This window comes from Primulina tabacum, chromosome 18 (genome assembly GCF_025594145.1).
Source record: "Primulina tabacum isolate GXHZ01 chromosome 18, ASM2559414v2, whole genome shotgun sequence".
NCBI classification, from domain to species: Eukaryota; Viridiplantae; Streptophyta; class Magnoliopsida; order Lamiales; family Gesneriaceae; genus Primulina; species Primulina tabacum.
Window position 1 is genome coordinate 17373351 of NC_134567.1, and position 26493 is coordinate 17399843.

Genomic DNA, 26493 nt, shown 5'->3' on the forward strand with positions numbered 1-26493 from the left:
AGCGCCAGAGCGGTAAAAAACTACACCCGCCGCCCGAGCGGCAACATTCTACCGCCCGAGCGCGAATAGTGCAGAGCCCTTGGCGCTCGAGTGGTAATATTCTACCGCCCGAGCGCGAACCAGTTCCGGAAAAATCCTAGTTTCCTAGTTAGAGTTTTGATTATTTTGGTAACTAGATTTGCAATCTTTTTCTAATATGTAGACATATTTGCACGAAATTTTAAACACTTTTCAGATTATCATTGATATTTTATCAAAGTTTAGAGTTTTCTCTCAAACTTTTCAAAGCTTCGCTTTGTTATTCAAAAATCAAACTTATCAAAGTTTTTAACTTTATGGCGTTTGTCGATCGTGCTTGTGCGGATTGTCGTCGACTTGTTCTTCGAAGGTTCGTTATAATTTCGGTTGTTTATTTCGTGATTATTGTTGCTAGACTTTTCATAGTTTCGAGTGACATTACTTGAGTGCGAGTGAATTTCTTGGAGTGAACGGTGTGTATTTGTTGTGAGCAAAAAAAAAAAAAAAATTGAGAGAAAAGAGGAGTGAATTTCTTTGGAGTGATCGTGAGCATTTGGGTGAGGATTATTTTGTTTCTACTAAAGTTTTCTTGCAGGTACAAATTTGAAATTAATTGGAGAGGGAGGTAGGAGATAGTTCGAACCTGGGGTTGTCTAAGGTTCAAGTGGAGGCGTTGTTTGGGCATTTTAGTAGGATGATGACGACCCAAATGGAGTCGTTACATGAAAGGTTGGATAAGCTTGAAGTTGGTACAAGTGGGGGTAAGGTTAAGTCTAAAGATTTGGGTAGAGGAGTAGAAGAGGAGGAATATGATTTCAGAGGAGACGAGGAGAGTCAAAATGAAAATTGGGGTAGGAATGGAAGAGGTAGAGGATTCGGTAGAGGTAGAAGAGAAGCCGTACGGGGTAGGTATGATGGGAGTAGGGAAGATGGTAACATGGGTAGCATTAAGATGAAAATTCCATCGTTCCATGGGAAGTCTGACCCGGAGGCGTACTTAGAGTGGGAAAAGAGGGTAGAGTTTGTGTTTGAGTGTCACCACTACTCCGAACAAAAGAAGGTGAGGTTGGCGGTGGTGGAATTCTTGGATTATGCTCTCATTTGGTGGGATCAACTAGTGACCACTAGAAGGAGGTATAATGAGAGACCTATTGAATCTTGGGATGAGATGAAGAGGGTCATGAGGAAAAGGTTTGTGCCCAATCACTACCATAGGGAGATGTTTAAGAGGTTACAAACTTTGAGGGAAGGGTTGAAGAGTGTTGAGGACTACTATAAGGAGATGGAGGTAGTCATATTAGGGCAAATATTGAGGAGGATAGTGAGGCGACCATGGCTCGTTTTCTTTGTGGTTTGAACAGGGAAATTCAAGATCAAGTGGAGCTTCGGCACTACTTGGATCTAGACGAGATAGTGCAAATGGCCATAAAGGTGGAGCAACAACTCAAAAGGCGTGGAGTTGGCCGCACCAATCAAACAGGGGGTTCATCATCTTCTTGGAGGTCAAATGTAGTGAAGCGTGAGGAGAGTAAAGTGGTGGCCAAGCCCAAATTTGAAACCAAACCAGAGGCGCCTAAACAAGGAGTGCAAGGTAAATCTGAAACTCCTCTTACTCGTTCTAGAGATACTAGATGTTTTAGGTGTCAAGGGTTAGGACATATTGCTAGTGAGTGCCCTAATAAAAGAGTGATGATTTTGAATGAATATGGTGAGTATGAGTCTCAAAGTGAGGGGAAAGACGATGATGATGAGATGCCTGCGTTAGAGGATCCCGATGAGGGATATGAGGCGGTTGTAGGTGAAGCACTAGTGACTAGTCGTATCATGAGTGCCCAAGTCAAGGAGGAGGAGATTAACCAAAGGGAAAACTTGTTCCATACTAGGTGTTTTGTAAATCAAAAGGTTTGCAATTTAATCATAGATGGGGGGAGTTGTACCAATGTGGCTGGTAGTGAGATGGTGGAAAAATTGGGTTTACCTACATTAAAGCATCCCCAACCATATAGGCTTCAATGGTTGAACGATTTTGCGGAGGTGAAGGTGAACAAACAAGTGTTGGTGTCTTTTTCTATTGGGAAGTATGTGGATGAGGTTTTGTGTGATGTGGTACCCATGCATGCATGTCATATCTTGTTGGGTAGACCTTGGCAATATGATAGACGGGTGACACATGATGGGTACAAGAATAGGTATTCATTTATGATGAAGAAGGATTCCATTGTTTTACTTCCATTGTCCCCAAAGCAAGTGTTGGAGGACCATTTGAAAAAAAAGAAGAGAGATGAGGCCGAAAAAAAGAGTGAACTAAAAAGTGAGATGGCCTTTGAAAACAAAAATGAGATGGCTGAAAAAAAAAGAGTGATAAAAAGAGTGAGATAGCCATACAAAAGAAAAATGAGAGGGAAGAAAAAGAGAGGAAAGAGGCCAAAAAGAAATCATATATGGCCCAAAAAAGTGAGTTGAAACACTTGTTGCACACACATGAACCACTTGTGTTGATTCTTTATAAAGAGATCCTCTTTAACACAAGTGATATAGCCGGTTCCCTTCCGAGCATTGTTATTTCACTATTGCAGGAATTTGATGATATATTTCCGGAGGAGCTACCTCAAGGACTACCGCCTTTGAGGGGGATTGAACACCAAATTGATTTGGTGCCCGGGAGTGCATTGCCAAATCGTCCAGCTTATAGGAGCAATCCGGAGGAGACGAAGGAGCTTCAACGGCAGGTAAGTGAGTTGTTAGATAGGGGTTTTGTGCGTGAGTCCATGTCACCTTGTGCGGTATCTGTTTTATTAGTTCCTAAGAAAGATGGCTCATGGCGTATGTGTGTAGATTGTAGGGCAATCAATAACATAACCATTAAGTATAGGCATCCCATACCTAGGCTAGATGATATGTTAGATGAATTGCATGGTGCTTGTATCTTTAGCAAAATTGATTTGAAGAGTGGTTATCACCAAATTAGGATGAGAGAAGGTGATGAGTGGAAAACGGCTTTTAAAACCAAGTATGGGTTATATGAGTGGATGGTCATGCCTTTTGGCTTGACTAACGCTCCTAGCACTTTTATGAGGTTAATGAACCATGTCTTGCGTGCATACATAGGAAAATTTGTTGTTGTTTACTTTGATGATATCCTAGTATATAGCAAAGACTTGGATGAGCATGTTAATCACTTGAGACTTGTGTTAATCACACTAAGGGCTGAAAATCTATATGCTAACTTAAAGAAATGTGATTTTTGTACAAGCAAACTTGTCTTTCTTGGTTTTGTGGTAAGCTCACAGGGGATACAAGTGGATGAAGACAAGGTAAGTGCTATTCGAGATTGGCCATCGCCTACTACTGTTGGTCAAGTCCGAAGTTTTCATAGACTTGCAAGCTTCTATAGGAGGTTTGTAAAGGATTTTAGCACACTTGCAGCACCGATGACGGCGGTAATTAAGAAGAACGTTCCATTCTATTGGGGCGAGGAGCAAGAGAGGTCTTTTAATCTTATTAAGCACAAATTGATTAATGCTCCTTTACTTGTTTTACCTGATTTTTCTAACACTTTTGAAATTAAATGTGATGCGTCAGGTGTAGGTATTGGCGGAGTTTTGATGCAAGGGGGACGGCCAGTGGCGTACTTTAGCGAGAAGCTCAATGGAGCAGCCTTGAACTACCCCACGTATGATAAGGAGTTCTACGCACTTGTGATGTGAAGGACCTAAAACTCCTTTCTTGAAAATTTGCGAAAAATTAAAATTTTTCTTTTTTTTTTAAAAGAACTTAAATGGCCTCATTCATAAAATCACTGGTGAATCAAGTTCAATATTTCAAAATATTGCAGCGGAAGAAAATTAAAGTTTTGCCAACAACAACGATTTAAAAATATCCAACGACTGATGAAATTGTTTGCGGAAAAAAAAATAACAACTGCTGCTCTGAGGTCCTCGGGTGCCACTACTGCCGACCCAAGCTGGCTCACTGGTCCCCACCCTCGGCCCTGGCCTCATCAGTACCTACAACAATCAAGTCTAGTGAGCCTAAAGACTCAGCATGCATATATCGCAGGTAACGAGTAAAAATCTGAATTTAAAATATGCATGAGTTAACATATCCTGTCCTGAGGCATACTGAAAATAATCTGTACTGAGCAATTATAATACGTGCATAACTGAACTGGAAATCACTGTAAAAATATTTGCTCCTTGGAGCCTGTACTGAAATATCTGGTAAAATTTTCTGTTGAGATTATGTTTTACGCCTATGGCCACTGCACTAAGCTGAACTGATCGGTAACTGGCTACCGGGGAGGCTGAAACTGAACTGAGCTGGCCGGTCACTGGTGACCGGGTGGTACCATACTGAACTGATCGGTCACTGGCGACCGTATAAAATAACACTCCCACATAGTGAATGAACCACAAGCCATATCGCATAAATCTCAAAAATAATCATTTTCTATTTAATGCACGTAAAATAATTAACTGGCATAATGAAAATGTCCCGTAATTTTACCAACTGGATTGGATTGGATCGTTCCCAGGCTCGCTGCAACCTAACTGTGCCATGAAAAATATGCAATAGCTTAAACTTGACCAACTACGCAATTTACGTTCAAAAGATGCGACTATGACGCCTAATGACTTCGCATTTAATCATGACTCCGAGCCAACCCGAACCGACACTGAACCAACGTATGGTCATGATTAAAATACGCTGAAAAATCATAAAATAATGTTCCTAAAATGATAGGGTCGAAATCTAGGTGGAATGGAGGCCAAAACACGAAACGCTCTTTCGAGAGTCAACTTGGCACATTGCACCATAAATTCTCGTACGACCTCAAAAATGATCCAAATGACAAACGGTCAAAAACATGACCTTCTTAACTCAATGAGGCACTGTCCAGTCCAATGCCATGGGCTAAAAGCCAACCAAGAACTCGAACGAGCCTCTGAACCGACACAGCAACTTGCTGTAATTTCCAGCAGCTGCGCAACTACAAGACTTGCGTTGGTTTCGAGACTATCGGCCATTAGGGGAGTGAACCACCAACCAGAGACTCTTACCAACATCCCAAGGAATGATTTGAACCATGGCTAAGGGCCCTATGCCAGCCACAATCCGCATCACACCATAACTCAACCGAAGGGTCCAACCGAGAGCAACGTGCATGCGTGTGTAGTGTTTTGTTTAGATCGATGTCTTGCGTCGTTCCAGTGGCCATTTGATTGACCATGGCACGATCTAGACATCTAGGAGCATGATATGAACCGTGGCTAAGGGCCATAGGCCAACCAAGATCCATACCAAGCAACCAAAAGAAACGAACCAAAAGCTGTCCAACCGAAGTAGCCGAAGGGGTATAGGGGCTGTTGTGATGTTTTTATTAAAAACCGATGAACCATGGACCAAGCCACAAAAAGGGCAACTTAATCACGTCTTAGGCTTGCTAGGGAAGTGATCCAACCATGGCTATAGGCCCTTGGGGCAGCCAAGATCAGATCCTTCCTCCATGACAAGAAACTGAATTTTCGAACAACATTTTCTGCACCTATGGGGACTTGCTGTCATTCTGAATTTCCAGCAAGCATGGGGCTGGTTTGAATGGACCAACATGGTCCTAATGCATCCTACTACATGTATACAAGCCGTCTTGGGAGCCTGGAGTCGATCCAATACCTGAAACTCACAAAACAAAAGAAACCGTGAAGCTTGCCAAGGAAATCGAAAATTCTGCATGTGTGGTTTCAAAATGTTTTGACATGGATCTCGATTTTTACTTGAATAAACATGATCATGTACTGAAAAATAAATGATAATATGACTTGATTGAGGTTTGAAAGAAATCTAGACATGCCTGGTTTCGTTTCGAAAGAAAACGAAAAGAAGAGACGAGACGGCGCGGAGGAGACGGAGTGGCTTGCTTCTCTACCTTTCTTGCTCTCGATTTTTTTCTCCCTTTCTCCCTAGCTGTTATTCACGTTTTTTCTACTGAAAAGGGGTCTTATTTTCGGTGGAGGTGGAGGGGGAGTGATGGTTATGAAGGTGAGGAGAAGGGTGCACAATAATAGGATCATATCAAGACCAAGTCTTCCCAAATTTGAATTTTGAATTTTGAATTGCTATCAAATGATCTCTTGGGTGATTCTAGACTATAGTGGCCGATTTTATCATGCCAAACAAGGGTTAGGATAGTGGTCTAGTATTAATTAATTAAGGTGGAAAAATAGCTAAAAGAATTAGCATGCTAATCAACCAAGAATGGGTCAAAGGTGAGTTGGCAAGTCCTAGTTTGTTCTTCTAGGGGTGTGGCCGAAAATGCATGATAAATGGTAGGGGGAAAATTGATTATCTAGTAATTTAATAACCCTTAAAAGCCTTACTAATCCTTTAATTAATTTAGTGAACTAACCCCTTAATTAAGTAACTTAAATGAGCTCATTTCTTAATCACCTCCAATAATTAAATTAAAATCCTCAACTAACTTAAATAATTCCTTAAACTTCTTTTTAACTTAAATGAACTTATTTGCTAGCTAAATTAACTTCTGGAAATATTTCTCAAATCTTAAATTCTATCTCAAAACTCCAACTCCAGTCCGGCCTCACTGAAATAACTGAAATGCTAAAAATCAAACTACTGAACTGAAATAATGAATAATTAACTTCAAATATATGCATTTAAAATAATTATGCAATGAAGTCAATTAAATTTAAAAATCTAGAATTATGCATGGCTTATACGTCTACTGATTTAAGGGTTCTACAATCCTTCCCCCCTTAAATAAATTTCGTCCTCGAAATTAGAACTCACCGAATAACTCAAGGTATCGACTTCTCATCTCCGGCTCAGACTCCCACGTAGCTTCCTCCTCTGAATGGTTGAGCCATTTGACTTTGACTCGCTTAACCAACTTGTTCCGAAGTTTCTTCTCCTGTCTGTCTAAGATCTGCATGGGTCTCTCCTCATAAGATAAGTTCGGAGTAAGCTGCAACGGCTCGAAATTCAGCACATGCGAAGGATTTGCCATATACTTCCTCAGCATGGAGACGTGAAAGACAATGTGTACTCCGGCCAGATTTGGCGGAAGAGCCACACGATACGCTAGCGTCCCAACTCTGTCGAGGATCTCAAACGGTCCAATGAATCTCGGACTGAGCTTCCCTTTCTTGCCAAATCTCATGACACCCTTCATAGGTGCCACTTTCACGAAAACATGATCGCCCACTGCAAACTCTAAGTCTCTCCTCCGCTGATCGGCATAACTCTTCTGTCGGCTCTGGGCAGTCCTCATCCTATCACGGATCTTGACTACTACATCTGCTGCCTGCTGAACAATCTCTGGACCCAACTCTGCTCTCTCTCCTACTTCATCCCAATGAACAGGAGATCTACACTTGCGGCCATACAGCGCCTCATACGGAGCCATACCTATAGACGACTGGAAACTGTTGTTATAGGTGAACTCTACCAATGGTAAGTTCGACTCCCAACTCCCAGAGAAATCAATGACGCAAGCACGGAGAAGATCCTCTAAGATCTGAATAACTCGCTCCGACTGTCCATCTGTCTGCGGATAGGAAAGCTGTGCTAAACAGCAACTTCGTACCCATAGTCGAATGCAAACTCTTCCAAAACGAGGAAGTGAATCTGGGATCTCTGTCGGATACGATAGAAACTGGAATACCGTGGAGTCGGACTATCTCTCGGATATACAGCTCTGCATACTGAACCATGGTGAAAGTCGTCTTAATAGGCAAGAAGTGCGCTGATTTGGTAAGACGATCTACAATCACCCAGATAGCATTCGATCCTCTGGCTGACCTCGGCAATCCGGTCACAAAGTCCATGGTAACATTCTCCCACTTCCACTCGGGAATAGGAAGAGGCTTGAGCAAACCTGCTGGTCTCTGATGCTCGGCCTTCACTAACTGGCAAGTCAGGCACTCGGATACAAAACGCCTGATGTCCTTCTTCATTCCTGGCCACCAATACAATAGCTGCAGATCTTTGGTCATCTTCGTACTCCCAGGGTGAATGGAGTACGGGGACGTATGGGCCTCTGATAAGATGTCTGCTCGGATAGAATCACTGCTAGGAACCCATATCCTATCTCGGTATCTCACAATACCGTCGCTGACTGAATACAAAACACTGCCCTTGGCTTCATCTCTCTTCTTCCACTGTGCCAACTGCTCATCTGCTGCCTGACCGCTGCGAATACGGTCAATAAGAGAGGACTGGATAGTCAAGGTAGATAAACGAGGAACTCTACCTCGAGGATAAGTCTCAAGATCAAACCTCTGCATCTCAATCTGAAGAGGTTTCTGCATCGTCAAATGAGCCATCACTGCGACTTTCCTGCTCAAAGCATCCGCAACTACATTAGCTTTACCCGGGTGGTAGCTAATGTCACAATCGTAGTCTTTCACAAGCTCCAACCAACGCCTCTGACGCATGTTCAGCTCCTTCTGCGTAAAGAAATACTTGAGGCTCTTATGGTCGGTAAAGATCTGACACTTCTCTCCATACAGATAGTGCCTCCAAATCTTCAAAGCAAAAACTACGGCCGCTAACTCCAGATCATGGGTAGGGTAATTCTTCTCGTGGATTTTCAGCTGTCGAGAAGCATACGCTATCACTCTCCCATGCTGCATCAAAACTGCACCTAAACCAAGCTTCGAAGCATCGGTATAAAGGACAAACTCACCAGATCCTGACGGTACAGCCAAAACGGGTGCTGAGATAAGAGCTTGCTTCAAAGTATCGAAGCTCTTCTGACACTCCTCGCTCCACACAAACTTTACATTTTTCTTGGTCAGTGCTGTGAGTGGAACGGCAATGGATGAGAATCCCTGAATGAACTTCCTGTAATATCCTGCTAGCCCAAGGAAACTGCGGATCTCGGATGCATTCTGAGGCACAACCCAATCTCTGACTGCTACAACTTTTGCGGGGTCTACCTCAATACCACTGCTAGAAACAATGTGGCCCAAGAACGCCACCTTCTCTAACCAGAATTCGCACTTACTGAACTTTGCGAATAATTTGTGCTTCTGCAATGTCTGCAACACTGTGGTCAGATGCCTGCTGTGCTCCTCCCGATTCTTGGAGTAGACGAGAATGTCATCTATGAACACTATCACAAACTGGTCGAGGTACGGCTGAAATACGCGATTCATGAGATCCATGAAGATCGCTGGCGCATTCGTCAGACCGAACGGCATCACAAGGAACTCGTAGTGACCATAACGAGTCCTGAAAGCTGTCTTCGAAACATCAGCACCTCTCACCCTCAACTGGTGATAACCAGAACGCAGATCTATCTTGGAGAAAATCGAAGCCTCCCTGCAACTGGTCAAACAGATCCTCAATCCTCGGCAGTGGGTATTTATTCTTCACTGTAACCCTATTCAACTCCCGGTAGTCAATGCAAAGCCTCATCGTGCCATCCTTCTTTTTCACGAATAAGACTGGCGCGCCCCATGGAGAAAAGCTCGGGCGAATGAACTCCTTGTCGAGAAGTTCCTGGATCTGCTTCTTAAGCTCTGCCATCTCTGTCGGTGCTAGTCGGTACGGCGCTTTGGATAACGGAGCCGTACCTGGCATAAGCTCAATGGAAAACTCCACCTCTCTCTCTGGTGGCATACCAGAGACGTCTTCGGGAAAAACGTCTAAGAAATCTCTGACAACCGGAACATCTGAGGCTGACTGGCTGGGTTCCTCGGGGATAGATAAAAAGGTTGCTAGAAATGCCCGACACCCTCTATGCATGAGCTTCCTAGCCTGAACATAAGGAATAATGCGCGGTAAAGAAAAGTACCTGTCCGGCTCAAATAAGAACTGCTCCATTCCAGGCGGTCGGACAAGAACGGATCTCCGCTGGAAGTCTATCAACACTCTGTTCCTCAATAGCCAGTCCATCCCTAGGATGATGTCAAATTCCGGCATCGGTAGCACAATCAGATCCGCAAAAACAAGATTACCGTGCAGCTCAAGGTCTATATCTTGGATAACATTGGTAGCTGCCATCTCCTCGCCTGACGGCAACACTACTGAAAAGGCTGTATCTAGCCCAATGGTCTGGATCTTGAGAAAGTTTGCAAAGATCTCCGAAATAAACGAGTGAGTGGCCCCTGAATCTATCAAGGCCTTGGTAGCGGAACCAGATATAAAATTCTCCTTGAAAGAGCGGAGCTCTAAGTTGAATCCCACTACAAGATCTAAACTTATAGACATGCAAAGGTCTAGGTTCCTCTAGCTTAATTCCTCTGAAATAAATCTGAGTAGAGCATGCAATCCTATAACAGTTCTAAGTTCAAAATCTAAATCCCGATTCCCAAAATGCTGAAATTCGAAGAATAACTTAAAGTTTAAAGGTACCTGTCAACAACATAGTCTCCGGGTTGGTTTCCGCGGCATGGAGAGCAAAAACTCTGCCTTGGGTAGGCAGATTCCTCTGAGTACACAGCAGCAACATGTGGTCTGGACTGCCACACTTAAAACACTTTCCTGAGCCAGCCATACATGCTCCAGGATGGCGACGTGAGCACCTGGGACAGACTGGGTGCTCCTGAGTCCTCGGGGCTGGGCGTCCCCGCTGCTGCTGCTGCTGCTGCTGGCCTCGGTTCCTGGGCGGTCCATGAAAAGGCCTCTTATTCTGCTGCTGATGCTGATGAGGAGGAGGGCGGTGCGGTGCCTGGACTGGGCGCTTGCCCTGGCGATCCCTCTCGATATCCCGCAGATCCTGCTCTGCGGCTAAGGCCTTGGAGACGGCAACCTCATAAGTAGCAGGGTCAGATACCCTAACATCCCGGCGCAAGATCGGCCGTAAACCCACTAGGAAGTGCATCAGCTTGGCTCTGGCATCATTCGCTATCAAGCGCACAAAGTGACAGCCCCTCTCGAACTTACGGATGAACTCCGTAACCGACATATCCCCCTGTCTCAGCAGGCTCATGAACTCGGTGGTCAGCCTGGTGCGAACCTCCTCAGCAAAATACTTGGAGTAGAAAACCTCCGTAAAGCGGGTCCAAGAAAGTGTAGCCAATGTCAGGGCTACCGAAGCTCCTTCCCACCATAAGCGGGCGTCTCCAGTGAACAGGTAGGTGGCACATCGGACTCGGTCTGCGTCCTCCAGCTCCATAAAATCGAAGATAACCTCGAGGGATTTGATCCATCCCTCGGTAACCATGGGGTCAGATGCCCCAGAGAACTCCTTCGGGCGCATCTTCATGAATCGCTCATACACAGCCTCGGGCCTTGTCGGCCTGGCTGCGGCTGCGGCTACGGCTGCGGCATTGCCCCCCGCAAACTGTGCGAAGAACTGTGCCATCCCAGCTAACATCTGGGCACTCATGTCCGGTGGGGGCGGTGGAGGAGGTGGTAGGTCTCCCTCTGGTCTACGCTCTTCCCTGTCCTCTCGGCGAGGCTCTACCTCTCTGTTGCGCTCTAAAATGCGTCTAGGGGGCATACTGTTCCAACATAACCCATACGTAACTAACATGCATAATTCCATAATTTATTTTAAATGGACACTGAAGTACTGAAAATCTGGAAGCATGCTGACAAAATAATTCATGCTTTAACTTAAATGCTGAACAAAATGCTGAACTTAAAAACTTACAGACCAAAGGCGTGGCTTCGTGAGCTTCTCGCAGGTCAGTAGTAGTGAAACCCTATACAGAACCACCGCTCTGATACCAACTGTGAAGGACCTAAAACTCCTTTCTTGAAAATTTGCGAAAAATTAAAATTTTTCTTTTTTTTTTAAAAGAACTTAAATGGCCTCATTCATAAAATCACTGGTGAATCAAGTTCAATATTTCAAAATATTGCAGCGGAAGAAAATTAAAGTTTTGCCAACAACAACGATTTAAAAATATCCAACGACTGATGAAATTGTTTGCGGAAAAAAAATAACAACTGCTGCTCTGAGGTCTTCGGGTGCCACTACTGCCGACCCAAGCTGGCTCACTGGTCCCCAGCCTCGGCCCTGGCCTCATCAGTACCTACAACAATCAAGTCTAGTGAGCCTAAAGACTCATCATGCATATATCGCAGGTAACGAGTAAAAATCTGAATTTAAAATATGCATGAGTTAACATATCCTGTCCTGAGGCATACTGAAAATAATCTGTACTGAGCAATTATAATACGTGCATAACTGAACTGGAAATCACTGTAAAAATATTTGCTCCTTGGAGCCTGTACTGAAATATCTGGTAAAATTTTCTGTTGAGATTATGTTTTACGCCTGTGGCCACTGCACTAAGCTGAACTGATCGGTAACTGGCTACCGGAGAGGCTGAAACTGAACTGAGCTGGCCGGTCACTGGTGACCGGGTGGTACCATACTGAACTGATCGGTCACTGGCGACCGTATAAAATAACACTCCCACATAGTGAATGAACCACAAGCCATATCGCATAAATCTCAAAAATAATCATTTTCTATTTAATGCACGTAAAATAATTAACTGGCATAATGAAAATGTCCCGTAATTTTACCAACTGGATTGGATTGGATCGTTCCCAGGCTCGCTGCAACCTAACTGTGCCATGAAAAATATGCAATAGCTTAAACTTGACCAACTACGCAATTTACGTTCAAAAGATGCGACTATGACGCCTAATGACTTCGCATTTAATCATGACTCCGAGCCAACCCGAACCGACACTGAACCAACATATGGTCATGATTAAAATATGCTGAAAAATCATAAAATAATGTTCCTAAAATGATAGGGTCGAAATCTAGGTGGAATGGAGGCAAAAACACGAAACGCTCTTTCGAGAGTCAACTTGGCACATTGCACCGTAAATTCTCGTACGACCTCAAAAATGATCCAAATGACGAACGGTCAAAACATGACCTTCCTAACTCAATGAGGCACTGTCCAGTCCAAGGCCATGGGCTAAAAGCCAACCAAGAACTCGAACGAGCCTCTGAACCGACACAGCAACTTGCTGTAATTTCCAGCAGCTGCGCAACTACAAGACTTGCGTTGGTTTCGAGACTATCGGCCATTAGGGGAGTGAACCACCGACCAGAGACTCTTACCAACATCCCAAGGAATGATTTGAACCATGGATAAGGGCCCTAGGCCAGCCACAATCCGCATGACACCATAACTCAACTGAAGGGTCCAACCGAGAGCAACGTGCATGCGTGTGTAGTGTTTTGTTTAGATCGATGTCTTGCGTCGTTCCAGTGGCCATTTGATTGACTATGGCACAATCTAGACATCTAGGAGCATGATATGAACCACGGCTAAGGGCCATAGGCCAACCAAGATCCATACCAAGCAACCAAAAGAAACGAACCAAAAGCTGTCCAACCGAAGTAGCCGAAGGGGTATAGGGGCTGTTGTGATGTTTTTATTAAAAACCGATGAACCATGGACCAAGCCACCAAAAGGACAACTTAGTCACGTCTTAGACTTGCTAGGGAAGTGATCCAACCATGGCTATAGGCCCTTGGGGCAGCCAAGATCAGATCCTTCCTCCATGACAAGAAACTGAATTTTCGAACAACATTTTCTGCACCTATGGGGACTTGCTGTCATTCTGAATTTCCAGCAAGCATGGGGCTGGTTTGAATGGACCAACATGGTCCTAATGCATCCTACTACATGTATACAAGCCTGTCTTGGGAGCCTGGAGTCGATCCAATACCTGAAACTCACAAAACAAAAGAAACCGTGAAGCTTGCCAAGGAAATCGAAAATTCTGCATGTGTGGTTTCAAAATGTTTTGACATGGATCTCGATTTTTACTTGAATAAACATGATCATGTACTGAAAAATAAATGATAATATGACTTGATTGAGGTTTGAAAGAAATCTAGACATGCCTGGTTTCGTTTCGAAAGAAAACGAAAAGAAGAGACGAGACGGCGCGGAGGAGACGGAGTGGCTTGCTTCTCTACCTTTCTTGCTCTCAATTTTTTTCTCCCTTTCTCCCTAGCTGTTATTCACGTTTTTTCTACTGAAAAGGGGTCTTATTTTCGGTGGAGGTGGAGGGGGAGTGATGGTTATGAAGGTGAGGAGAAGGGTGCACAATAATAGGATCATATCAAGACCAAGTCTTCCCAAATTTGAATTTTGAATTTTGAATTGCTATCAAATGATCTCTTGGGTGATTCTAGACTATAGTGGCCGATTTTATCATGCCAAACAAGGGTTAGGATAGTGGTCTAGTATTAATTAATTAAGGTGGAAAAATAGCTAAAAGAATTAGCATGCTAATCAACCAAGAATGGGTCAAAGGTGAGTTGGCAAGTCCTAGTTTGTTCTTCTAGGGGTGTGGCCGAAAATGCATGATAAATGGTAGGGGGAAAATTGATTATCTAGTAATTTAATAACCCTTAAAAGCCTTATTAATCCTTTAATTAATTTAGTGAACTAACCCCTTAATTAAGTAACTTAAATGAGCTCATTTCTTAATCACCTCCAATAATTAAATTAAAATCCTCAACTAACTTAAATAATTCCTTAAACTTCTTTTTAACTTAAATGAACTTACTTGCTAGCTAAATTAACTTCTGGAAATATTTCTCAAATCTTAAATTCTATCTCAAAACTCCAACTCCAGTCCGGCCTCACTGAAATAACTGAAATGCTAAAAATCAAACTACTGAACTGAAATAATGAATAATTAACTTCAAATAAATGCATTTAAAATAATTATGCAATGAAGTCAATTAAATTTAAAAATCTAGAATTATGCATGGCTTATACGTCTACTGATTTACGGGTTCTACATGTGAGGACTCTAGAGACGTGGCAGCACTACTTGAGGCCTAAGGAGTTTATGATTCACACGGATCTTGAGTCTCTCTTAAGCACCTTAAGGGGCAGCAGAAGTTGAACAAGCGGCACGCCAAGTGGGTGGCATTCATTGAAACATTTCCTTACATCATCAAGTACAAGCAAGGTAAGGAAAATGTAGTGGCCGACGCACTATCACGGAGGTATGTACTAATCTCTACTTTGGAGTCTAAAGTTTTGGGATTTGAGCATGTGAAGGAATTATATGTGCTAGATGAGAATTTTAAGAATGAATTTGAAATATGTATGCAAGGTCCACATGACAAGTTTTATTTGCATCATGGTTTCTTGTTTAAGGAAGATAGGTTGTGCATCCCTAGATCATCCATTCGTGAATTACTTGTTAGGGAAGCGCATGGGGGTGGCCTAATGGGACATTTTGGTGTGGCTAAAACTTTAAGTGCATTGCATGAACATTTCTATTGGCCACACATGAAATGTGACATTAAGCGTGTTTGTGATAAGTGTATTACTTGTAGGCAAGCTAAATCTAAAACACAACCACATGGCTTGTATACACCACTTCCCGTCCCTAGTGAACCTTGGGTTGATATTTCTATGGATTTTGTTTTGGGGTTGCCTAGGACAAAGAAGGGGAGGGATTCTATATTTGTTGTTGTGGATAGGTTTTCTAAGATGCACATTTTATTGCTTGTCACAAAACTGATGATGCATCTCACATTGCGGACCTATTCTTTAGAGAAGTCTTTAGGTTGCATGGCATGCCTAGGAAGGACTATTGTTTCTGATCGCGATGTTAAATTCTTGAGTTACTTTTGGAAGACGTTATGTGCTAAACTTGGCACAAAATTTTTATTTTCTACTACATGTCATCCTCAAACGGATGGACAAACTGAAGTTGTCAATAGAACTTTAGGAACACTTTTACGTGCTATTCTTAAAAAGAACTTAAAGAATTGGGAAGATTGTTTTCCATTTGTTGAGTTTGCGTATAATCGTTGCATGCATTCAACTACGAATTATTCGCCATTTGAGATTGTTTATGGTTTTAATCCTTTGACTCCGTTGGATTTGATGTCTTTACCTGTGAGTGAAAGGTTAAACATGGATGGAAAAAAGAAAGCTGAATTTGTTAGGGGTTTGCATGAAAAGGTCAAGGCCAATATTGAAAAGAAGAATGAGCAAAATGCCAAGCAAGCCAACAAGAGAAAGAAGAAAGTGATATTTGAGAAGGGAGATTGGGTGTGGTTACACTTGAGGAAGGAGAGGTTCCTCGAGAAGAGACGTTCAAAGCTATTACCTAGGGGCGATGGACCATTTCAAGTCCTTGAAAGGATCAATGACAATGCCTACAAACTCGATCTACCAGGTGAGTATAACGTGAGTTCTACTTTTAATGTTAGTGACTTGTCGTTGTTTGATGTAGGTGACGAGCTGGATTTGAGGACAAATCCTTTTCAAGAAGGGGAGAATGATGCGAGCACGGATGGTCAAGCGCCAAGGAAAGCATGGGACCCTTTAGAGTTGCCGGAGGGACCAATCACGAGGGGACGATTGAAGAAGTTCAAGGAAGCGTTGCACGGACTTATGAGCAATGAAGAAGGACTTACAAGCAAGGAGCAGAGCGCCGAAGGGTTTGTGGTGCATGGGGTTGAGTTCGGAAGGCATAGGAACAACATTCAAGTGATGAACGAAGAAAAGTGGCAGAATGCTTCGCGCCCGAGCGGTAAAAAACTACCGCCCGAGCGCCAGATGGACTGTCCAAGACGTGATTTCCAGAACACCCGACGCCCGAGCGGCAACATTCTGCCGCCCGAGCACGAATAGTGCAGAGCCCTTGGCGCTCGAGCGGTAATATTCTACCGCCCAAGCGCAAACCAGTTCCGAAAAAATACTAGTTTCCTAGTTAGAGTTTTGATTATTTTGGTAACTAGATTTGCAATCTTTTTCTAATATGTAGACATATTTGCACGAAATTTTAAACACTTTTCAGATTATCATTGATATTTTATCAAAGTTTAGAGTTTTCTCTCAAACTTTTCAAAGCTTCGCTTTGTTATTCAAAAATCAAACTTATCAAAGTTTTTAACTTTGTGGCGTTTGTCGATCGTGCTTGTGCGGATTGTCGTCGACTTGTTCTTCGAAGGTTCGTTATAATTTCGGTTGTTTATTTCGTGATTATTGTTGCTAGACTTTTCATAGTTTAGAGGTGAAAATCACAACACACACATTTGATTCAAAATATCGAGACAACAACGATTCTTTGTTCGTTATTGAATTGAGGGCGCGATTCGATTTTAACCGTGTTTGCTATTCGTCGTACAAAGATTCACATCAAGTTGAGTCTAGTTTGAGTCAGCTCGACCAGTTAGCCAGCACAGAGATCAAGTCCAAAGGCAAATTAGCTGATCTTCTGGAAAAAAAACTCAAAATCTTTGCAACTTTCAAAGCATTCAAGGCGACCAATTGTTAGTATATTCAGTTCTATTATGTGTAAATTAACTGATGTTTGATGTTATTTAAAGTCTGCTAGTGAAGTAGCAATTTCCCTTACATTGGTTTTTATGCGCAGATGTACAATACAAGGGACGCTTATTTGATTAAATAAACATCTTGTTCATTCGGTTAGCCTTTACATAACTGAACTGCTATTTTAAGATTTGTTGCCTAAAAGTGCTTGATTGATACCAAAACTTCATTAATAGCGTAAATGATGATATTTTCGAAGGAGAATTTTTCATTCAGTTTCTGAGACATGTTTTGTTTAGAAATATCCCTCGAACTGAAAAAATTTTCTTTAAAAATACTTTTCTTTATTTCTTTGATTCTCTTTTGGGAGAACTTCTTTTAGCTTTAATTGCTCAACTTTTGTGATCATCAAAAAGGAGGAGAATGTTGGAACATTTAATGTTCGGCATCTTAATTTTGATGTTAACAAAACTTGTTTGTTTGTTTTTAATAATCTATCCTAGTGCGCAGATAGCTGAAACTGAAATAATAAGTTACGAGCCAAAACTGAAGCTGTCGAAGACGCCAACTGAAAGCATCAACTGATCAATCAAACTGAATTAGTTCTACTGATGAGTCGTAAATGAGTTCAACTGAATGTTCAGTATGTTCAGTTGATAGGTGGATTCAGCAGGAGAAGCTGATACGAATCCTCGTACGAATGAAAGGCAAGCACGAATATATAAATCGCACCCTCAATTCAATAACAAACAAGGAACGATTATTTTGTCCCGATCTTTTGAAACAAGTAACGATTTTGTGATATTCACCTCTAAGCGATTATAACTTAGCAACAAATATCAACGATAAAATAATTGAATTTCAAACGAACCTTCAAAGAACTTGTTTTGACAATCCGTGCGAAGAACAATCGACAAACGCCACAAAGATGCAATCTTTGATAAGTTTGATTTTGATAAACACAAAGCACAAGCTTTGCAAATTGAGAGAAAACTCAAGACCTTTTATCTATCATTCATCATAATTCGTTCATGGTCTGAAACACTGAATATATATTCAATAAAGTATTAAAAAGTAGTGTAAAAAAGCTTAATTATGATAACAAGCAAATTTGACACGGAAGTTGACAAAAGCCGCGGGTGCGCTGCAGACTGGACCGCGGGTGCGGTGCCGCTTCGGCGAAGTTCGGATGCAAAGGACCGCGGGTGCGGTCCTTTTAGGAGCGCGGGTGCACTCGCCTTCTGACCGCGCGTGCGGTATAGCTTCGGCAATATTCTCTTAAATTTGATTATTATGGACCGCGGGTGCAGTCCCTGAACTGGCGCGTGTGCGCTGTACCTTCGGCAATTGCACTTGAATAACATTCCAAAAACCTCCAATATTATTCTCATGATTCTCAACCTCCTCTAATTTAGACATCCAACTTGTAGGACTTCCTTGATAGCTCATCATGAGTCCTTGAAGTGCATCTTTAAACTTCTTGCTTCGTCCCCTCGTTATAGGTCCTTCGGGCAACTCCAACGACTCTCATGCTTTCTTTGGTGCTTGATCAACCACATTTGCATCATTCTCCTTTTCTTGAAAAGGATTTGTCCATAAATCTTGATCATCTCCTACATCAAACAACGAAAGATCACTAACATTAAAGTAGAGCTGACATTATACTCACCTGGTAGGTCTAATTTGTAGGCATTGTCGTTGATCTTTTCAAGCACTTGAAATGGTTCGTCACCCCTAGGTAAGAGTTTTGAACGTCGCTTTTACTGGAAATTTTTCCTTCCTTAAGTGCAACCACACCCAATCTCCCTTTTCAAAAACCATCTTTTTCCTTCCCTTGTTGGCTTGCTTCGTGTATTGTAAATTCTTCTTCTCGATGTTATCCTTGACCTTCTCATGCAAACGTCTAACGAATTCAGCTTTCTTCTTGCCATCCATATTCAACCTTTCACTCACAGGTAAAGACATCAAATCCAACGGAGTCAAAGGATTAAAACCATATACAATTTCAAATGGTGAATAATTCGTAGTAGAATGCACACTACGATTATAAGCAAACTCAACAAATGATAAACAATCCTCCCAATTCTTTAAGTTTTATTTAAGAATAGCACGCAAAAGTGTTCCTAAAATTCTATTGACAACTTCAGTTTGCCCATCCGTTTGAGGATGACATGTAGTAGAAAACAACAATTTTGTGCCAAGTTGAGCCCATAACGTTTTCCAAAAATAACTCAAGAATTTAACATCACGGTCCGAAACAATAGTCCTAGGCATGCCATGCAACCTAACGACTTCTCTAAAGAATAGATCCGCAATGTGAGATGCATCATCAGTTTTGTGACAAGCAATAAAATGAGTCATCTTAGAAAATCTATCCACAACAACAAATATAGAATCTCTCCCCTTCTTTGTCCTAGGCAACCCCAAAACAAAGTCCATAGAATTATCAACCCAAGGTTCATTAGGGACGGGAATTGGTGTATACAAGCCATGTGGTTGTGTATTAGATTTAGCTTGTCTACAAGTAATGCACTTATCACAAACACGCTCAACGTCACGTTTCATGTGTGGCCAATAGAAATGTTCATGCAATGCACTTAAAGTTTTAGCCACACCAAAATGCCCCATTAAGCCACTCCCATGTGCCTCCCTAACAAGTAATTCACGAATGGATGATCTAGGGACGCACAACCTCTCTTTATTAAACAAGAAACCATGATGCAAATAAAATTTGTCGTGTGGACCATGCATACATGTTTCAAATACATTCTTAAAATCCTCATCTAGCACATATAATTCCTTCACATGCTCAAACCCCAAAACTTTAGACTCCAAAGTAGAGATTAGTACATACCTCCGTGATAATGCGTCAGCCACTACATTTTCCTTACCTTGCTATGTACTTGATGATGTAGGGAAATGTACCTATGAATACAACCCACTTGGCATGCCGCTTGTTCAACTTCTGCTGCCCCTTAAGGTGCTTAAGAGACTCATGATCCGTGTGAATCACAAACTCTTTAGGCCTCAAGTAGTGTTGCCACACCTCCAAAGTCCTCACAAGCGCGTACAACTCCTTGTCATACGTTGGATAGTTCAGCGCTTCTCCATTGAGTTTCTCACTAAAATACGCCACTGGTCGTCCTCCTTGCATCAAAACACCACCAATACCTACACCTGAAACATCACATTCAATTTCAAAAGTATTAGAAAAATCAGGCAAAACAAGTAAAGGCGCATTAATTAACTTTTGTTTAATAATATTAAAAGACTTCTCTTGCTCTTCGCCATAATGGAATGGAACGTTCTTCTTAATCACCGCCGTCATCGGTGCCGCCAGTGTGCTAAAATCTTTTACAAACCTCCTATAGAAGCTTGCAAGACCATGAAAGCTTCGAACTTGACCAACAGAAGCAGGCGTTGGCCAATCTCGAATAGCACTTACCTTGTCCTCATCCACTTGTATCCCCTGCGAACTTACCACAAAACCAAGGAAGACAAGTTTGCTTGTACAAAAATCACATTTCTTTAAATTAGCATATAAATTTTCAGCCCTTAGTGTGATTAGCACAAGTCTCAAGTGATTAACATACTCATCCAAGTCTTTGCTATATACTAGGATATCATCAAAGTAAACAACAACAAATTTTCCTATGTATGCACGCAAGACATGGTTCATTAACCTCATAAAAGTGCTAGGAGCGTTAGTTAAGCCAAAAGGCATGACCATCCACTAATATAACCCATACTTGGTTTTAAAAGCCGTTTTCCACTCATCACCTTCCCTCATCCTAATTTGGTGATAAACACTTTTCAAGTCAATCTTGCTAAAAATACAAGCACCATGAAATTCATCTAACATATCATCTAGTCTAGGTATGGGATGCCTATATTTGATGGTTATATTATTGATTGCCCTACAATCTACACACATACGCCATGAGCCATCTTTCTTAAGAACTAATAAAACAGGTACAGCACAAGGAGACATGGACTCACGCACGAAACCCCTATCTAATAATTCACTTACCTGCCGTTGAAGCTCCTTGGTCTCCTCCGGATTGCTTCTATACGCTGGACGATTTAGTAATGCACTTCCGGGCACAAAATCAATTTGGTGCTCAATCCTCCTCAATGATGGTATTCCTTGAGGTAGCTCCTCCGGAAATATATCATCAAAGTCCTGCAAAAGGGAAACAACAATGCTCGGAAGATTTTCGGCTATATCACTTGTGTTAAAGAGAATCTCTTTGTAAAGAATCAACACAAGTGTATCATGTGTGTGCAACAATTGTTTCATGTCACGCTTTTGGACCATATATATTTTCTTTTTGGTCTCTTTCCTCTCATTTTCTTTTTCCTCGTTTTTCTTTTGTATGGCTATCTCAATTTTTTTATCACTTTTGTTTTTAGCCATTTCATTTTTCTTTTCAAAGGTCATCTCACTTTTTAATTCACTCTTTCTTTCGGCCTCATCTCTCTTCTTTTTTTTCAATTGGTCCTCCAACACTTGTTATGGGGACAAAGGAAGTAAAACAATGGGTTTTTTCTTGAGTACAAAAGAATATTTATTTCTAAACCCATCATGTGTCACTTGCCTATCATATTGCCATGGTCTTACTAACAAAATATGACAAGCATGCATTGGTACCACATCACACAATACCTCATCAACATACTTCCCAATCGAAAACGCAACCAAAACTTGTTTGTTCACCTTCACTTCAGCACAGTCGTTCAACCACTTGTAGCCTATATGGTTGAGAATGTTTCAAAGTAGGCAAGCTCAATTTTTCAACCATCTCAAGACTAGCAACATTGGTACAACTTCCTCCATCTATAATAACGTTGCAAACTTTGCCACTGACAAAACATCTAGTATGGAACAAATTTTCCCGCTGATTCGTATCCTCTTCTTTGACTTGGGCACTCATGATACGCCTAGTCACTAATGCCTCACCCACAACTGCTTCATATCCCTCATCAGGATCCTCTAATGCAGGCATCTCATCTTCATCCTCTCCATCCTCTCCCTCACTATGAGATTCATACTCCCCATAATTATTCAACACCATCACCCTTTTATTGGGACATTGGCTAGCAATATGTCCAACTCCTTGACACCTAAAACATTTAATATCTCTAGAACGATTAATAGGAGTTTCAGGTTTACCTTGCATTCCCTGCTTAGGCGCCTCCTGTTTAATGTCAACTTTGGGCTTGACCACTACCTTGCTTTCTTCACGTTTAACAACGTTGGAACGTGATGCGATCATGGTAGCGTTGCAGGGACTTATTATCAATCAAGGAGGGCTCACGGGCAAGGAGCAAAGTGCCGAAAGGTTCGTGATGCATGGGAGTGAGTTCGGAAGCCAAAGGATTATCATTCAAGCATTGTTAGAGACGACCGAGACTACGCGGACGTGTACACGGACCTGCACACGGGGTCCGTGTCCTATACACTTGAGGAAGAGAAATCCCGAGCCTACACGGACCCGAGCACGGACCTGTACACGAGGTCCGTGTCCTTTGTTTGTTGGAGAATATTTTTGGCCGAGTGTACACGGACCCGTACCCGGAGGCCTACAAGGGGTCGGTGTCCTATGATTAGCTGCGAATATTTGCGAAGATTTGGTGCAGATTTTGTTACCTAGTTATCTTTTTGTTATCTTTGGATTTGGTATCAATATATAGACGAATTTTATCATTGTAGAAAACACTTTTGAGTCATTAATTGAGTTTTATATAAAACTTTTCATTGAGAATTCTCTAAAAAACAAGCTTAATTTTCGTCGGAGATCCTGATACATCTTGGTGCTACCTGGATGTATCGAGTATGGCGCGGTATGAGCCTCTGTCAAAACATCCCGTCGAATGTCATCACCACTGGGAACACATATCCGACCTCTAAACGTTAACAAATCATCAGTGTTCATCGCAAACTCTGTGTTTCCTTTCTCATTGGCTATAGATCGCAATTTCATCAACTGATTGTCATTAGGTTGCTCCCATCGTATCCTATCTGTCAATGTAGGTCGAATAACCAAAGCTGAAAATCTAGCGATGGTCCCTTGCTCTACCATAGCGATCTCGCTCCTCTGAAGATCCAATAGCAACGGCTTCTGAATCAATGAGCTCAAAGAAGAAACTGACTTGCGGCTCAAAGCATCTGCAACAACGTTTGCTTTACCTGGGTGGTAGCTAATGGTCACATCATAATCTTTAACAAGTTCTAACCACCTCCTCTGCCGCATATGGAGTTCCTTCTGAGAGAATAGATATTTCAAGCTCTTATGGTCTGTGAAAACTTCACATTTCTTGCCATACAGATAATGCCTCCATATTTTCAATGCAAAGACCACTGCAAACTCAAGATCGTGGGTGGGATAATTCTTTTCTTAATCCTTTAACTGGCGAGAAGCATAAGCGATTACTTTCCCACGCTGCATCAGTACAGCTCCAAGTCCCATCTTTGACGCATCAGTGTAAACAATAAAATCTTCAGTACCACACGGAAGTGCTAGGATAGGGGCTGATGTCAATTTGTCTTTCAACACTTGAAATCCGTGTTGGCAATTGTTTGTCCACTCAAACTTCACCGCTTTCCTCGTCAGATTGGTTAATGGCAGGGCTATTTTTGAAAAATTGGCAATAAAAGGTCGATAATAACCTGCCAAACCAAGAAAACTACGCACCTCGGAGACTGTCGTAGGAATAGGCCATTTCTTAATAGCTTCAATCTTCATGGGATCCACTGCAATGCCTTTTCTCGAGACGATATGGCCCAGAAATGATACTTGCTCTAACCAGAAATCACACTTTTTCAACTTTGCTTATAACTGCTGTTCCCTTAATATAACTGCAATACAGTTCTGAGATGCTCGACATGAAGTTCCCGAGTCTTGGAATAAATCAGGATATCGTCAATGAAAACGATAACAAAGCTATCCAGATATGTCTTGAAGACCCGGTTCATTAGGTCCATGAAGACAGACGGAGCGTTCGTCAACCCAAATGACATGACTAAGAACTCATAATGGCCGTACCTGGTTCTGAATGCAGTTTTAGGGACGTCGGCTTCCCTAACTTTCAGCTGAAAATAACCAGAACGCAGGTCGATCTTTGAAAACACCTGTCGCTCCCTGTAGCTGATCAAAGAGATCACCAATCCTCGGCAATGGATATTTATTCTTGATCGTGGCTTTGTTGATCTCTCTGTAATCAATGCACAACCGCAAAGATCCATATTTCTTTTTGACAAATAAAACCGGAGCTCCCCACGGAGAAGAACTCGGTCGAATAAAACCTTTGTCTAATAGATCTTGCAACTGATTCTTCAGTTCCTTCATTTCAGTCGGGGCCATTCGGTAAGGAGCTTTTGAAATCGAAGCAGTACCTGGAACCAAGTCAATCACGAACTCAACTTCACGGTCATGTGGCAATCCAGGCACATCATCCGCAAATACGTCAGGAAAATCCCGAACTATCTCAATCTCATTCAACTCAATCTTCATCTCAGTATTCAAATCTATCACAGCAGCTAAAAACCCATGACACAATTTTGATAACATTTCATGAGCTTTGAGACAAGAAATATAAGGAGTGTCAAGCGAAATACCTGAACTCTGGAAAATCCCGCTATCATCAACTTCTGCAGGAAATCGCACTGTTTTAGCCACGCAGTCAATAACGGCACGATATGACGATAGCCAGTCCATTCCCAAAATAACATCAAACGCCACCGTGGGAATAATAATAAGATCAGCAAAATAGATTTTCTCATTTACTTGCACTGTACAACCTTTAAGAATACTAGAAGGCCATAATTCGTCTCCCGACGGCAACAAAATACTATAGTGGAGGGGTTCAAAAGACGGAACAACATTCAAAGAGCCCAAGAAAATTTCTGACATAAAGGAATGCGTAGCACCAGTGTCAATCAATGTAATAGCGGCCTTGCCTGAAATTAAGATAGTATCTGATATAACAGAAGAATCAGGATTTGCGCCTTCTTTGGTCATAGTGAAGATTCTGCCTTGAACTCTATCTTTCCCTTTCTCACCTTTCACTGTACAATTTTCGATAACATGTCCAACACCTCCACAACGAAAGCATCGATTACTTCCAACCAAGCACTCACCTATATGCATTTTGCCACATTTTGGACATACAGGTCGATCATATGTAGGCGGTGGCATAGGAGCTTTGGATCGATGCTCCTCTTTTTCTTTGCCTCTGAACTTGCCCTTACCTTTCCATCCGGATCCTTGGCCTTTAGTAGAAAAATCTTGGCGCTTCAATTGTCTTTCTCTTTCAATTTCCTTCTCGTCCTGCTCGGCCATCCTTGCTTTTTCAACAATCTCTTTATATGAAGCAGCTTTAGACATTCGAACGTCTCTTTTAATTTCAGCCCAGACACCTCTAAGAAAATGCTCGCCCTTTTCGATGTCATTGCTGGCCAGATATGGGGCAAACTGACACCCCTCTTCGAATTTGAGAATATACTCTTGCATTGACATATTTCCTTGCTTCAGTTCTAAAAATTCCTTCACTTTCTGACTTCGAACATCTCGAGGAAAATATTTGTCGTAGAATAAATCTTTAAACTTCTGCCACTTGAGTGCCGAGACATTAACTGGTATCTTGGTGGCGTCCCACCAAGTCCTCGCCGTCTTGGTCAGTAGAAAAATGGCACAACTAACTCGATCTATATCTTGAAACTGAAGATAATCATATATGGCCTCCACAGCTTTGACCCATTCCAAGGCGACCATGTGATCAGTGCTACCATCAAATTCTGGTGGCTTCATCTTACGAAATCTTTCGAATGCGCCTTCACTACTGGGCTCGGGCCTCACTTGCTCTCTCTCTCTCTCTCGCCCTGCATTCTGCATTTGCAAGAGCTGCTGGATTTGCTCGCCGTGTACTTTGGCCTGTTCTTTCAGTAACTTGCTAAATTCACCAACCACTCTAGATGATGCACTATCCTCCCCTTCTGGTGCTTTACGCTTAGGCAGCATGATCCTATGATAAATATTAATTTAAAACCATTTCCATACATAACATATCATAATTATTGAGGCTACACATCCATATTATATCAAATGATGCAGGTACATACATACCGAATTGTCGACAGCAGAGAAAGTCATATGCCAAATCATTGTTCCGAAAATCTCGGCTCTGATACCACTAAATGTAACACTCGTGACTAAGATGC

At 42.1% G+C, this 26493-nt stretch overlaps 2 protein-coding genes across 2 annotated transcripts; one reads left to right on the forward strand and one right to left on the reverse strand.

The window, feature by feature from the left end:
• The first annotated feature begins 1186 nt into the window (after nt 1-1186).
• LOC142532326 (uncharacterized) lies at nt 1187-23606 on the forward strand. Its single transcript, XM_075638644.1, is given in 9 exon segments — nt 1187-1310; nt 1313-2304; nt 2442-2747; nt 2826-3721; nt 14784-14847; nt 14850-15460; nt 15824-16173; nt 16231-16438; nt 23603-23606. Coding segments are annotated over 9 exon segments (3555 nt in total).
• A 65-nt stretch (nt 23607-23671) lies between these two features.
• LOC142532327 (uncharacterized) lies at nt 23672-26293 on the reverse strand. The gene is made up of 3 exons (XM_075638645.1): nt 24580-26293; nt 23944-24075; nt 23672-23829 (listed from the first exon to the last, which is right to left on the reverse strand). Exons 1-3 carry the CDS (start codon nt 26291-26293, stop codon nt 23672-23674), a joined length of 2004 nt encoding a protein of 667 aa, XP_075494760.1.
• Between the last annotated feature and the right edge of the window lie 200 nt (nt 26294-26493).

Coding starts and splice junctions, on each gene's coding strand:
- LOC142532327 (XM_075638645.1), bottom strand. CDS start 26,293: ATGCTGCCTAAGCGTAAAGCACCAGAAGGGGAGGATAGTGCATCATCT. Junction 24,076..24,579: donor GCAAGATCTATTAGACAAAG/GTTTTATTCGAC, acceptor ATTTCTGGTTAG/AGCAAGTATCATTTCTGGGC. Junction 23,830..23,943: donor TAGTTTTCTTGGTTTGGCAG/GTTATTATCGAC, acceptor ACGGATTTCAAG/TGTTGAAAGACAAATTGACA.